Source organism: Cimex lectularius, unplaced genomic scaffold, assembly GCF_000648675.2.
Source record: "Cimex lectularius strain Harlan isolate CLEC.00 unplaced genomic scaffold, Clec_2.1 scaffold383, whole genome shotgun sequence".
NCBI lineage: Eukaryota > Metazoa > Arthropoda > Insecta > Hemiptera > Cimicidae > Cimex > Cimex lectularius.
In genome coordinates this window covers 203,664-220,064 of record NW_019392903.1, presented here as the reverse complement: position 1 = coordinate 220,064, position 16,401 = coordinate 203,664, and the positions used below count along the sequence as shown (strand labels likewise).

The following is a 16,401-nucleotide window of genomic DNA, read 5'->3' as shown; positions in this document are numbered from 1 at the left end:
AAAAAGAAAATTGTTATTCTTATACATTCAATTGTTTGAAATATGGCAAGGAGGAGTTTAATGAAATAATTTAAAACAGTTTACAGTAATCATTATATCCCGACAAGTGTTCAAGACGGCTGAATATCTAGAAGAAATACTAGTTTCAAATTTTCTTTAAAGATGTGCGTAGTTCCAGTCAACGATGGAGTCCTCATCAGCTTCCCTTTTGATGTAGGAATTGTCATGCTGGTGGAATAAAGGCTTTTATGATAAAGCGAGATGTGCCATGAACGAGAAGTAGGTAGTCCTTGGAGTAGTATGAGCCGCTGTCCAGGAGTGGACGGATGTAAAGAAATGCAGTCCATAAGCGCCAAGTCCTGGAATACAAATGCTAGGCATTCAGAAGTGTGGTGCGAAATGTTGAGGAATGTAGATAGAGCTGTGGTTTCTCTAATATCTTTGCGGACAGCAAGTAGACTACAGCTTCTTTTTCGTTTTGCAATAGGAATGGAGTAGGTATTATCAGAGTTGATCACATATGTTTATATTGTAGTATTAGATTCATAGAATTATTGAAATTAATTGTGAGTTTTATGGCACTTTTCTAGTTATTTTTTATTTTTTATTTTTATTTTATTTTATTTTTTATTATTATTTTTTAATGAGAAGTGTAAAACTTTATTTAAAATTACAACATAATTCTTTCATGATGCAAAATATAAAAACTATCCCTAGGCCATGGTATTAATAGTAATACAATTTTAAATGAAAACTTAAGTAATATTTCCATGAAGAAAAATAAATGTCATTCTGATATTTGATAAAAATTATATGATCTTTGACATACGCAACTAACTCCTTGCCATTTACATAAAAAGAGCAGGTGTCTTCAAACAAAATTGAGAGAGTCCTTCCTCATCCTTTCGTAGCTCAGCTCGCACTGCCCAATCCTGCTTTAGGGGATTAGCTTATCCTTTGAGATAAGCTCCATTTAAAAATATTGTTATAAGCTCTTCGTTAAGTTTAAGGCTCTTTATCAGATTCCCAAGCTTTGTTAAAAGCTATCGTGTGTATCATTCAAAGCTTGTCTTTTCCTCTCCCAGGAGTAAGAATCTCAGCCTGCATACATGCAATATTGGACATGTTCCCCTGTTTCTTCTACGTCCTGGCATTGTCTGCACAGGCTTGTTTCTGCCACCAAGAGTCTATACATACATGCCTCCAAGGTCTGCGGTGTCCAGTAAGTAATCTTACTGCTAGTCCTAATACATCCTAAGTTTAGTAGTTCTGCCACAGTTTCTACGGCTCTGAGTCTACGCCTCCAGGGTCTGCAGTGTCCAGTAAGAAATCCTTCTATCGTTCTAGTTCTAATACATCCTAGGTTTAGTAGTTCTGCTGCTAGGGATGCACCAACAGACGACTTCTGTTTTTCTTCTTCCAAAAACTATCTGCACAGTCCTTCTGCTGCACTGAGTCTATATGCCTCCAGAGTCTGCAGTCCTACTATCATTCTAGTCCTTACATGTCCAAGGTTTAGTCTGCTGTTATATTCTGTGATGGTCCTTTAAGGAACTTTTTCGCCTTTGTTCTGGATCATTCACATTGAGCCGAGGACTTATTTATTTTTAAACAGACTGATGCATCTGTGTTAGCTATTTGTATACTTGTCCCAATTGAACTTTCCTCGTACACTTTAATAAGCCTATTTGCCTAAAACAAGGGCAATTTTGTTGTCAATGTCAGGACCCTGATGAAATCCCAAAGGCTCCAGACTTTACTGCCGATGAGACAGTTCATTAGTGCTATTGCTTGTAATACAGTTTTGAACTCCTTGGCACCGAGGCAAGTAACTACCCCAAGGCTTACATGAATTCTAGTACTTACTTATTTACATAGATGCCCAACTCTTGATCCATATCCGGTATTTAAACCATCTTTATACCAGTGTTGCCAATAACTGGTATTTTCTCCAGTTTGCTCTATTGTGTATTTTGATTAGAAATTTTTTGAAAATTCTTAAGTTTGAGATCATGGCATCAAACGCATCCCCAGAACCTAGTCCGCAATTAGCTTTATTTGCTCTCTTTTAAGCGGGTAGGCTATTGAATCGTGAATTATGGCTCAGCCTCTCCCTGGATTAAAGTATTTTTTTCTGCAGTACTGAGGATCCTGATCACTCACTCGTAGCATCTCCATCCACCAAACCAACAACTTTTGGAGTAACCGGCTGTGTACAACCAGCATTGGACCTAGTCCCCAGCTTTTGTCAAGCTGAAAATAAATACTTCATACTGTTGTCAAATTTATTCAAAAAAGCTGTGTACAAAATTAAACAAACACAAAGACAAGAGTATGTAGAACATTCACGATTATGTATAATTAATATTAATTCTAGAGGGGAAAAAAAAGACACTGGGAGATAATAAAAGTACACAAAGTATTGGAACAATATGTTTTCAAAATGTGTAACATTGTTACATTCTTTTTTATCACACCAAAAATCAATATCTTATCAAATCATTATAAAGGGAAAATTACATATTTTGTGTTAAAATTATAGTTTAAATCTATCCATTCAAGCATAAATCTTAAGGAGTATAGTTGTTATGCTTAAACACACATTTAATAACTGTTTTATATGTTATCCAACAATTTTAACTTTAAAAAAAAATATATATATATTTAATAACACATAATATGTTCAAAACTCAGATTAACTGTGAAATTAATTTTACAATATTACCATATGCATTGAAGACCAATATTGTTCCTTACTGATTATAAAGTACAACAGAAGAGGTTCAAACTTAAATTATGTAATAAGTCATGAGGGTTAGCTTTTAAATTAGAACCTGACACAAAAGTGCAAACTTTAATACACAAAACAGAATTAAGTATAAGCTGATTTAACACCTCACATTTATGAGAGAAATTGTTATAAAGCGTTCATAGATCATAGGGTTGGTTACACCGAGAACCATCACATATTTTTAAAGTTCTGAAGAAAGACAAATATTTATTTTAAAATTGTATAATTGTAAAACTTAACATCCTTTTAAGGATTGGATAATTTTTAAGCCTGCAGGCCTCTCTGAAACTGAACAAACCCTGCGACTCCATTCGAATGTCTACAGTATCAAAGGGAAAAACGTTATTGTTCCTATGTGGGCATGTTACCCTGGCCCTGGAATTGTATTCTCATGTTAAAAAAAAAGGGTGTCCGATAATATTCAACGCATGGCTACTGTAGTATACCAAAAATCCTATTGCTAATTAAGCGGTTATAAAACTAAAAATTCCATGTTACAACCACAATTTTGTCAATATCTGAGAATTCTGACTAGATTTTTGACCGTGTTATAAACACTCATTGCCAGATTACCATGAAATCAAAGTTTTCTTCCTGCAATCAATTTTACAAGTCTAATTTAATTAAAATGGAACAAACTTTATTTTTAATTGCAAACTATTTTATATTGCTTCAAGATCTAGTCAATTTATAGTATTCTGTCTAATTACTATTCTCTCGTTTAAAATTGTTAAATAAAACATTCTTTGGATTGAAAACCATTTATATGTATGAATCTAAAATTCACTTTATCGATAAAATACTATTAAAATGACAAACTATTATTACTGCTAAGGTATTTTTTTATACATATAAATACAAATTAAACTCGCCTATATTAAACATCATACGCTGTTCGGATAAGACGTAGACTTTACTAGATCAAATGTGATAAAAGATGAGTTACGGAGGAAAAAACCTGTCGTTCACAGTAAATTTTACACTTATTAGTAGAAATCTCGATATCTATACACTATATTGAGCGTTATTATTTTTTTAATTGAACCAATTATAAATAACTCAATTTGAAAAAAATTAAAAGACAAGCTTGTAGCTTTAATCTATTGATCTCGCTAAGCCACCAAGCACCAGTGAAACAAAATTAGAAACAGTATTGGTAACTTGAAAAAAGTAAGGTATAAAAGAAACTGTTCTCACTCATAGCACAACAAAAACATTAATTTTAAAATCCTCATAGCAAGGAAATGTTTATTATGTTTATAACATTAATCATATATTTTTGTTGTTATGTAAGCTAGGTAAAAATAAAGTAAGTTTAGATTATATTGTATATAAATGTATTAATAAACACTGACTGGAAATATTAAAAATCAATTTACTCATTTGCTTTCAAAATAAAATTTTTAAAAAAGTTACAAAACTTTAAACATATTTACTTTAAACTTAATCATTAGATTGTAAACTAATAAAAATAAAAACAAGTGGCTTGCTGTATTTTCAATGTTTAAGAAACAACGATAGAAGCTAGATGTAAAAAGTTCAGTTTAAAAGTTTCAAAAAATTCTTAAAATTAAATTAACATTAATCAGTGCAGACAGGTCACACAATATGGAATTGTATCACATACTGTTGGAATGTTCTGAATATTCCTATTAATAAAGGAGGAACTGAGAAATTAAAAAAACATCGATTTTAACGGTCAGAATTGAAATTATATCTTCCAATAATATAACTTGTGTAATGTAGAATGTATATATATGCAAATAAATAATATACTATTTTAAGAGGTTTTAGTACTGCGTACATTGATCTTTCAAATTTAAAAGGCGTTTTAATTATAAACTGTAGGGGGGGAAAAATTGAGTTTTATAAGATAAAAAGAACATGGAATTAACAATAATATAGCAATGTTATGCCGTTTTAATTAAGAAAAAGAAACTAAAGCTCTTGATTAAAACCATGCAGTAATAATTACATACAATAGTTTCATTAAACCTTAAACTTAGTGTGAAAATATATTGTTGAAGCATTTCTTATTTATTTTTTTTTTATCACAGATTTATTTTCAGGCAGCATATAATGAGTCAAACAAACATCCTACGGAGCTATTCTGAAAAAGACAACTCTTTTTCCTTTTCATCCTCATATAATATTTGGGAAAGGAGATCGTGAAGAGGTTCAAAGGCTTTTCGGTATGCCAAATCACTTAGATGAAGATAATCGGGCATGTCCAAATGGGATATGGTGCCGTCGGATTGTACGAGTCCGTTTTCTACAGAAAGCGCTTCGATCCTTGGGAGGCCCTGCACCTTCTGACGTAACAACTGGTTCACTTGTTTGTTTTTTTCGCGGAGTTTATTCGGGTATTGTCCTCTGGGCAGCAGTTCCTGACAAAGAAATTATTCATTTTAATTTAATGACACAAGAATTTTAATTTGCTCAAAATATTTCTCAAACGTAAAGAATAAAATAAATAATTTTCGAGGGTTTTACATGCAGTTTTTAATTTATATCAGTCTTTTATCACTCTGATATAACTGATTTATTAAAAATAAACTTTTTTAAATCTCATTTACACTTGCACCAATTACTGTGCTTAAGTAAATTTGATATAATTTTAAAACACAAAACAAAACAAAATGAACAAGAAAATATGCTATTTATTTATTATATATNAGCATCTAATCATTAGTAGTCACTCTTATATATTATAGCGTTAATATAACTGTTACTTAGGAGGTCACAAGACCAGTGACATTTCAGCCCTCAGGGATGATTACTTGGAAGGGTGTGAGATGAAGGTTTCTGACATGGGGGTTTCTGTGATTGGATAATTGTTTATGAAACTTCTTGTAGCGGTTTTTCGCCACTTCAAGGACATATTGGATATTAAGGTCATTGTGAATGGTAAGATTGGATGCACAGAAAGGAACGTTGACAATCGTTCGAAGTACATTGGATTATAGGGATACATTTGAGGTTGGAACGTTTTGCTGGACACCAAAGTTCCATGCCACATGCCCATGGAATGGTAGTAATTCAACAATAGTAAATAAAATAGTAAATAATAGGGTATTCAAAAGGAGTCGTTCGTTATGTACATTCAGTTTGAATCGTTTGTCCAGCAATCTTTCAAGAAGTCTGCAGTTCTTGATATGTGAGTCATTTGTGTGGGGTTCCAGGTAAATTGTTTGTCAATGTATACCCCAAGGTTATGGAATACATTAGCTAGTGAGAGAGGGATAATTTTGTATATGGAAGTAGTGGCTATTCTCCCAAGGGTGAAAATGACATGTCCACATTTTTGTTTATTGTCTTCTTCCACCGCTTGAACCACTGCTCGCTCAGGGGATGTGACGGGTTTGCAGGTTTCTGGTTGAGATGACAGGATCTTTATGGATGGCAGAATCATCTGCATAGGTGGTAAGGATAGCATCAGGGAGGGAAGGAATGCCCGCAGCAGTTTGTACTGTGTAGAGGGATGGGTTCTGAGATCTTCCGCCTGAGTACTCTTGCATCTGTGCAATAGCCATCTGATAATGAGTGGTCACTGATGACTTGAAAGTATCTGTCAGATAGGTAAGATTTTATGACCAGGTAATAGCTGAAAGGGAGGACTCTCTTAAGCCATACCCAATCGAAAGCGTGCCTCACATCTAAAAATACACTGGACTCCTTTTGATCAATAATGGAAAAAACCTCCTTGAGGAAAGCATAAGTTAAATTTAAATAAACTTATACAAATTGTATTTGGACACTTGGATGCTTGAATAGTGGAAGCCATTCTCTTCACAGATGAGTGCCGGTTTGATTTATGGCAATGTGGACAAGTTTGGAGAATGCAAACATGTGCCATGCGTGATACATAGCCTTTTCAAAGTCATTGAGGGTATGCGGTGGAATCAACATCCATGCCTGTACCGAACTGATTATCATACCGAATTTTGGCTGCACTAAGGTGCATTGAGGAAGTTCTTCTGGAAACTTGGTCCCATTCACTCCACTGGGGACAACTTCGTGTTAATACATGATAATGTTTGATCGCAGTTGTCACATATTACTTGGAGGATGTAGGGATCACCACTTATGGGACATAATAAAGAGATGGGTTAGATATCATTCACCATCTCCTGAAGAGGCTTTGAGCAACTTCAAACTGCTCTTGTTGAAGAATGGAATTCTATTTCACAAGTCAAAATCCGATCGCTTATGTACTCAATGCCTAGGAGATTTAAGGCCCTACTCGAGGCCAGTGGAGGTAATACATGTTACTAAGAACAAACCCAGAAAATCATTAGTTACATTTTAATCTATCAATAAATATTTTCTGATGTTTTGGTGAATTTTCATTCAAACCATCATAATTAAATCATTGTCATCAAAACTCATGAATTTCTGATCTCATTTATTTTAGATTAAAATAATATGTGTAATTAATATAATGATAAAAATGCATATAGTTTGAAACAAATAACAAAATACGAATTTCTAGTTTTGTTTTTGTTTTTTCTTTGATTGTATATGCAATTAATGATGTGATGCTGTAAATAAATGCTTGCAATCAGAAATGGAAGCAAGCTGAAATAAAGTACCTTTCTTCAGGGTTTACTGAAGAGAGGAAAAGAAAATCCCTAACCTAACCCTGCCTGCCTAATCTCTCCTTAACCTAGCCCTAAACCATCCTAACCTAAACCTACCTAACACGTGTCTCCCCGATACACAACATTTGTAACACAAAAAAAGATCACCCAAAAAGTTGTGTATCCAGCCAAAAAATACATACATATAAATAAATTATTTCGAATGACCCCAGGATCCTGGAAAAGTGGGGATAGCTGGCACCAAATGCACACCTTTCATAGGAGAAACTGGGCCTCCAAGCAAAAACTTTCACTATCCATACTTAACCTATTTAGGACGGTCAGCGCTCTTCGTTCTCCAAGTGAGGTACTGAAAGCGTGATATCGAGCTCGACTTTCTTCACATTACATTTAAGTTCATAGAAGCAGTGGCTTTTTAAGTTATTATTTTTAGAACAAGTGAGAGTGAAAAATTTAGAAAATATAACAGTGTTGTTTTTTCTTTTAAGCAACATGCTGCTTCTATAAACTTCAATCTAAAAATCGACTAGAGCACAATATTTCACTCACACTGAGTAGTGGAAGGGAGCGAGTGTGATGGCACACTCGGTATCTTGTTCACCGTCCTGAAAGGGTTAATTAATTCACCCCTCACTTGAAAATGAACATTGGCAAAAGAACAACACATGCGGGTTTAGTTCATTTTCCAAATTTGACCACAAGAGCTTATTATTTAAGCAAAAACAATTTGAATTTTGAGATTTCCATTTTAGGTCTGCAGGAAGATGAGCTAAAGTTTGGTAGTTGGCCTGCTTACTCTTGAAATTTCGGTCTGCTGGTTTAGACTACTCATCATTTTTACCAGTGGGTGTTTGTGATCTACTTTGTGACAAAACCACGCTGCAAACTTTACAAAAGAAAATCACGGACTATACTCAACTATACTCCAAAATCATTCCATGCAAACAGACAGAACTATAGGAAATTTAACTACCTTAAAACTAATACTATTAAATATAGAGTATCTAACAAGACAAACTAAGCTGTCAGTTTTTTTTCTCTTTTTTTGGTATTAACTAAGGCTTATTTTCCTGTGGAATAGCTCTTTATGTCATATTATAATTATAAATGTTAATAACAGCTCAAGTCTGTTTTAATTTTCTTACCAGTATAATAAGGTATGCTTCAGGTAACCTGGTTCTAACAGAAAAAGCCACTTCCATTATCCCATCAACGACATCTTGTGCAGTATCATCTATATTGTTCGTTCCAACATGGATTACCACAGCCTGCAATTGTTTAGTTTGGTTATTTGTAATCAATGATATTAAACATGAGTTTGTTGAGTTTTTATCTGTCGAACTGCCAGTCGTTGACAATTTTAATATCGTTTATCATCTAATTTCGGTTTATTCTACACAATAGGCAAAAATAAATTGATATTATTTTTCTGTCTTACTGAGAGAAAGCAAACCAGGAGGATCGTGTAATTCGTATAATTTATTTGATTCTCGGCGACAAATGAAATGGCCACAGAGAGCTTTAGTGAAGTATACTACATTTTGCTGATTAAATCCATTAGGTTTCGTGGTCCAATTGACCAAATAAATTCTTTTCAATTAATTAATCTTTATGTAAGGTATTGATTGAGATAAAAAAGTCAGTATCATGAGTGGGATTCGAACCCACAACCTTAGGCTAAATACACCGATGCTCTCCCACCTGAGCTATCGTGACTTCAATCGACTCACACAACAACTTCCCTTCTCAACCCACCTTTTCAATTTTCCCTCCTTTTTACCGTTTTTCAAATGTTGTGTAATTTATTTGATTCTCAGCAACAAATGAAATGGCAACGGAGAGCTTTAGTGAAGTATACTTCATTTTGCTTATTAAATCCATTATTATTGAAATAAATATTATTATGAAATTTTTCATTGAAAATGGAAGAATGATTCATCATTCTTCCAAACCAACGACCAAACCAATACTTTTAAGTAGATGTACAATAGATTTTACCAAATTAACTTTTTTTAATTTTAATTATCTTTAATAAGATTCAAATTTACTTGTGGTTATTTCAAGGAATGAAATTTGTACATACAGATTGCATTAAACTTAAAATAAAAAACAAATAAGTTCAAATATAATTATTAACATAGAGAACAACTATGTTCTCTATGTCCTCCCAACTACCTTTGGTGTTATATTATCCAGCTCTCCATGTTGAATTCTCCATAAAACGTTTTGCGTCTTATCTCCGGAAATGCCAAAGTTCAGACAATGAAACTGTTCGAACATGTCGCTCCACACAGGTCTCAGTTGAAGATGATGAATTATCGAATCGCCAATCATAACCACATCTGGTTCTCTACCCTTGGTTTCAGTCAAATGTTGGTTATGCTAGAAAACAAAAAATTATGTAGAATACAAGGGAAATTACTTTTTATATATAGTACAATATAACTAGAACTTCACACTCACATACTTTTCTCCACTTCATAGGAAAACATTGAATCATGGATATGTAACCTAACCCATCCCTAACCCTAACCCTACCGAACCTAACCTGTCCCTAACCCTCGTTTAATTTAATTAACCATTAACATCAAAACATGCTACAGACTTTTTGTAAGTAATTTTCATATTATATTCCAATGGCAAAACTGGAATTCAGACTAAGAACTGCAAGCATTACAAGAATCCTAATCTAAAAGATCCCTAACCCTTGTTTATTTTTATTGAATTAACCATCAAAACACGATATGGACTTTTTTGTCAATAACCTAACCTAACCCAAACACCACCTAATCTAAACAATCCTTAAACCTAAACCTACTTAACCTAACTTGTCCCTAAATTCTTGACAATGCAATAATGCTATTCAGTTCAAAACATTCCCATGTTTACAAGTTTTATTAAAATTGGCGATCCCATAGGCGGATAGTATTCCCTTGAAAGACTGATTTATGTGTAACTGCAGTCAACATACCAATAAAAGTTATGTAAAGTGAAACCTTATAAACTGCTCCTGAGAGCACTAAGCTTATTTATCTCATTACTCAAATTTAATTAAAAGACATTTTTGACTTATTGATTTCTGAATATCTTGGCACATCAAAGCAGGCTGTAAATTTAATTTCACCCAACCAGGCTTTTTTTTTAAACAATTTTATTATGCATCCTGCTGGTTGAAATACTTTGACTCCTCTAAAAGTCTGTGGCATTGAACCTGTTAACTTGTAAAAACTGAGCTTAAAAAATTGAAACCTTTGTATACCAACAGTGCCAATTTTACCAGTAGAATTAAAACTGCAGTAATGAAACATCACTGCAATATACAAAGAACTGTTCAGATGTACAACTATCTGTCCAATATACACAGTAAAAGGAGATAAAGGAGTATATAAAAAGTACAGATGAATTTTGCTTTTAAACATTGTGTATTAGGGGCATCGGTGGACTACGGTTTAGGCGTTGACATGGCGCTCATCACTGTAAGGTAAAGGTCCCGGGTTCAAATCCAGCGGCCCAGCATTCAAACCCGACACACTTACAAATGGGCTTTTTTTTTCAAAAACACTGGCACCCCAAGGGTTCAAATAACCTCATAGTTGAAATACCCACAAAAAAAAAATGCATACAAAGTCCTGGCCTAAGTCATCCTAAATTGCCTTAAAATAAACTGCTCAAAAATGAATAGGGATATTGCCAATTTTGTAATATTTACTTTCCCTAGCATTTTTATTTTATTTTTATTAAAAATTGCATTAAAATCTATTAGAAATTATTGTTGTTTTTTTACTGAAGGAAAAATTAAGGGATTTTGAAAATAACTAAATAAAAGTTTTAATTTCATAATTTTGTTTGTTGAAAACAATAATTTTTTAAAACAATTAATACCGTGTATAACGTCCTCTGTTAGCTAAAACCTCTGTGCGCCTGTTAGGCATACTGTTAATATGGTTGTCACTAATTTCATAAGGAATTTCACACCATAGATTGCATAGGTTGCAAGGCTGCACTCAGTTGCAGGTCAACAGGCTGCGGCTTCTCTGCAACGCATACCACATGTGCTCAACGGGATTAAGGTCTGGAGACAATGGGGAAAAGGGCAGATGGGAAATTCCCAAGTTTTCTAAACATTGATGAATAACTCAGCCAGAGGTCATTTGTCATTGTCATCCAGAAATCAAAAATCCCTGACAAAGAGATCCCTGGCTTGAGGGAGGTATTGCTCGATAATTTCTTGGGCATAATGGACTGCGGTGAGGACGTCTTCACCAATATGGAGTCCAGTTCATCCTCATGTAAATCCCAGCACAGACCATTACACCACCCCTTCCAAAGCGCATTGAAGGGAACGCGAACTGGGGCATTCTACCTATGCCCCGTTCTTGATAGATTCTTCGACGCCTGTTTTCACTATACAGACAGAAATGCGACTCATCAATAAACACAACAGCATTCCAATTGGTGTACTCTTCTAGGCGCTTGCATCATGATATTCTCCTGAGTTGCTGGTGGCGGGCTGTTGCTGTAGGTCATCTCAAAGTGGCATACAATGAGAGGCCAACTTCTCATGATTACAAATTTATTTTTTATTAAATTCCAACGGCAAAACCAGGATTCAGACCAAGAAGTGCTAGCATTGCAAAACCAAGAATCATAAACTACCCCATCCCTAAACCTAACCCTACATAATTGAATAACCCTAACTAACCAACCAAACCTGCCCCTAACCAACCCAACCTATGTACACTTCTCGATAATCAAAAAAGTTATTCAGTCCAAAACATACCCATGCTTAAAAGTTTCATTAAAATTGGTGATCCCATGTCCATAGCATCCCCTTGAAAGACTGATTTGAGTCTGAGATTCTTCATTCAACATACCAATAAATGTGTTATTGAATATTTATCACTAAAGCACACTACAGACTTTTTTCTAATAGTTCTCATACTAAATTCCAAGGGCAAAACCAGGATTCAGGCAAGAATCGCAGTCTCAAAATTACGCATTAGACAAAAATAAAGGAAAAATAAAATAATTCCTGTCTTACAGGAGGGCATTCGCAACACCCAACACCCAAGTATGGGAGGTGAGAGCCACTTTACAATTCTATTTCAAATTACATATTATCAATTAAAAAACCATGTCCTCTGACGGGATTCCAACCAGAACCGCTAGCGTGTTAAATATGTGTCAGACGCCCTAGCCACTACACCTCAGTTCCCTGTATGGCTCTTCAGCTTCACAGATTATCACTTGGAACAAGATGGAGTGTAAAACAATCCTAGGTTCATATCACAAGACACAATGCTGCTGTTGAGCACAATGAGCTTGTGTCCATAAGTTTGGAAGACCCGTGATGAACTTGAAGTTCATGATGTTATTATTTCTACACATTCAGCACGAAAACAACTGCCATTGGTTTAAATATAATGACGGAATTGTAAACAAATCATTATTGACTATCAGAGTTTGACTGAAAGCCAGGTCATAAAATAATTAAGCAACAAAGTCCGTCTGGTGTTGGAGATGATGACCATATAATCTGATCCTTACCATCTTGGCCTGCATTTCATATCTGGGTTAGTCTCTCAGACACGTTTCAGCATTTTGCCTGGAGTGACATGCATCTTTTTGTGACAGATACATTGAAGAAGGCGAAATACATCTGAAAGCCCTTTGAAGATTTCTCGGTAGCCTCTGAGCGATGTCCTGGAGAAAACAACTGCTTCAATTTATCCCATTAGTTGAATTACAATTTTACAAAGAGCCAATGTTTGAAACCGAATTTCACCAGAGCCACACGATAACTATAAGAAAGTTCGTTTTGGCTCACAGAACGTTGTACATTAATGTCCATTAAAAAGCACTCTCACTTCTCACAAAAACAAAATGTGAAATACAACCAAACCAGTGAAAACAGGCAGACTGAAATGGTCAGCAATGACCAAATTACAGGGTCATAACCCCATAGACTACACAGCGCAATTTCACAATAATTAAAAATTTGTTCATTTGTTGTAGTTCGTTCAGAGTCTCTGCGTCCAGAATACTGAAACAGCAAGGATGGTCAGACGAAACTTACCTGAAATGACCAAGCTACAGGTTCTTTGTTCATGTTTTCAGTGTGTGCCCTGACATGTCAGAAGGGAGGTCTACTGACCACCACATCAACCCTCATTTAAATTTAATATTAATTTGAAACCTTAATTAATTATAATGTATTAATTGGTCAAGCAGATCACAAAATTAGCGAATTTAATATTAATCGGACAGATAATTGTTCTAATTATCCTAGCTTCATCAGTTTAGTATGGCAGACACGTTTTGCTATTTCACCATGTTCTCTGAATCAATCACCTCACAGACATCAAGCATACAATTTAATCATGGAGGAATATCGAGTGCTTCGTCAGCATCAGCAAAATGACTGGTAACCAAGCAGGATCATCACCCCACAGATCACACAGTGAGAATTTGACATCTTTAACCATCTAACAATGAAAGGCATTGAAACAGTTATGCAGGTGTATGACCTGTGACTTGACTTGTGGTTAAACTACAGGAACTGTCTAGCTAAATAATTCCTAAAGTTTATTACTTTTTCCGTTATTCTCTTTACAACCTTTTATTACAAATGGGCCAACCGGCAATAAACATGGGTCATTGTATGGTCATTTTCGATCTAGGCATTGGTATCGTTGCTGTTTTAGTATAGTGTCTTGATACTTAGACCAAAATTGATAGGAAATAATTTAATTTCAGGTTCTCCACTTCGCAGAGGACAGTAATGTATGAAATTCAAATCATGAGACTGAAAAATTTTTCACAGTTATTTTCTTTGTTTTGCTGCGAAAGACTTCTTTGTTCATGACTAGCCCATTAACACACAACGTAAAGAAATTGTTTTGCAAGTATATATTTCCTTTTAAAATGCAATAAGAGTCATTTGAACAAGGAGACAAAAGATGTCGGTTGACAAAAATAAAAATATTGTGGATGTTCAGAAAAAGAAATATAATAATAATTGTTGCCAATGGTGTCAAATAACATTTCATTTTAACACATCGACCCCGGGATCACAAAAAGCTCGCTCCTTGGCAGCCTCTATTCACCCCGTGTATTCTTTCCCCTCTCCATTATACTTGTTTCTTTCCAACAAGGAAAATGATAGGGGACGGTTTTTGCTCACATGAGTAAATAAAAGGGAAAAAATGTTCCGACAGCGGATAAATTGCATCATATGCCCCAAAAGTAGTAAGGTCTTCGAGATAATGGAGGAATATTGCATACTCCATTGGCATCAGTGATTGGTAACCAAGTGCAGGTGAAACAAAGTGTGAAACGACCACTGTTGTTTTCTAACTCTTTCCGTTATTAAAAGTTTTTAAAAAATCTTCCTTTTTCTTCTACTTAAAAGCTCAAGAAGTCATCAAGAGGTCATTACGCTTTTGCCCCACGAAGTACTTGGGTATGACCTTAGATGCCAAACTCAAGTGGAAAGAGCATATGTCAAGAAATGTCAAGAACTCAAAATCAAATTTCGGAAAATGTACTGGCTCCTTGGTCAATATTCAGAATTGGATACTCGCAGCAAGGTGCATGCTCCTTTACCAGCAAGTTCTAAAGACTGTGTAGACTTATTGTATCCAGCTTTGGGGCTGTACCAAGAAAACTAATATGAAGACGATAAACTTTCAAAACAAAGTGCTAAGGAGCATGTGAATGCACCATGGTATATTCGCAACGACCATCTACATCGGGACCTCTGGGTGGAAACAGTTGGTGCTGCAATTCAACGCTTTGCTGTGAATCAAGAGCAAAGGCTTCACCAGCATCAAAATGGGCGAGTTCTCCAGCTGTCGGATAACAGCGAAGAAGCAAGAAGACTGATGAGGGCAAAGCCCTTGGACCTGGTGGCTCCGCTGGTCCATTGTTCTCATCACTTGTGTTTATTATAGGAAAAGTGCAGTGAGATTTGTTCTCTTGGAGTAGAGGTTAGTTAGTGAACTAATTACTCGTTAATGTGAATTATGTATAAAGTGAACTAGATGGGTACGTACTCAGTTATCGTCCAATAAAACTTTATAAAAAAAAAATCGTTGACATGAAGGAAGAATGGGTAAACGAAGAAAAACCGAACTAAGGCTCAATTGTTCTTCGTCATATTTGGGTCCAGGCGACCTGACAGATAAACTGAGTCTGTATGGTGACCTTAAATGTCCTTAGTTTTCCTTGTGAGACCCATTAAAGAAATAAAGGGCGATGGTTTAAAGAAAACAAAATAGATAGAAGAGTAAATATGGTGAAATTAGAAGTAGTGACTGTCGAAACGGCAGCGGCTCGGCTCACCTGGCTCAACCAACGGCCGTCTTCGCCGTCCTGAGGCGCGCATGGGACGATGCACGGGTTCATCTTCCTCGGCTCTTCAAACGGCATTCGTCCTCGTCCGCCGGCTTGCGAATCCCCGGCCGTCGCTGCTAGCCGTGCGATCGACGGTCACGTAGAAGCTCCCAGCATAATACGATCTCCGGCGGAAGGTGGTTTCGTCGTGGGTCGACTCCCGTCCGTCCTTCGGCTCGACCCCTTCTCACTTCCTTATCGACGACGAGAATTGATTCTTATGAGGACGTGCGGATTACCTCGGGCACTTTGGCAGAGTTGTCCAACTTGGTGTGGAGCCGGAATAGGTACAAGTATCGAACTATCGAGACTCTCGGACTACGTCGTATCGATTTTTCATTCCCTCTGCTGCTCTGCCACTACTTTGCCACTCGATACTTTTCGCGAGGTATCGAAAGAAAACAAAACGAGTTAATACGCGGTATTTTTAAAGTTGGAAGACAATGCAGAAAAAGAACTAGGTCTACTTACTACCACTACTACTGGTAGATGTAGATTTATTAGTGGGGGTATGTAGTATACGGTGCCCTTTAAGCAGAGTTGTGAGAACCTAAGTACAATTGTACTTAAGTACTTCCTTCAAGTATTTGAGTAAATGTATGAATGTATTATTTC

At 35.5% G+C, this 16,401-nt stretch overlaps 1 protein-coding gene across 1 annotated transcript; it reads right to left on the bottom strand.

Moving 5' to 3' along the window:
- Nucleotides 1–4,263: 4,263 nt before the first annotated feature.
- On the bottom strand, nucleotides 4,264–16,099 carry LOC106673347 (platelet-activating factor acetylhydrolase IB subunit beta homolog). The gene is made up of 4 exons (XM_014405436.2): nucleotides 15,736–16,099; nucleotides 9,568–9,774; nucleotides 8,538–8,660; nucleotides 4,264–5,178 (listed from the first exon to the last, which is right to left on the bottom strand). The coding sequence occupies exons 1-4, from the start codon at nucleotides 15,820–15,822 to the stop codon at nucleotides 4,897–4,899; spliced, it is 699 nt and encodes a 232-aa protein (XP_014260922.1). The 5' UTR covers nucleotides 15,823–16,099; the 3' UTR covers nucleotides 4,264–4,896.
- Between the last annotated feature and the right edge of the window lie 302 nt (nucleotides 16,100–16,401).

Coding starts and splice junctions, on each gene's coding strand:
- LOC106673347 (XM_014405436.2), bottom strand. CDS start 15,822: ATGCCGTTTGAAGAGCCGAGGAAGATGAACCCGTGCATCGTCCCATGC. Junction 9,775..15,735: donor ACGGCCGTTGGTTGAGCCAG/GTGAGCCGAGCC, acceptor TTTGTTTTCTAG/CATAACCAACATTTGACTGA. Junction 5,179..8,537: donor AAGCATACCTTATTATACTG/GTAAGAAAATTA, acceptor TTTCTTTGTCAG/GAACTGCTGCCCAGAGGACA.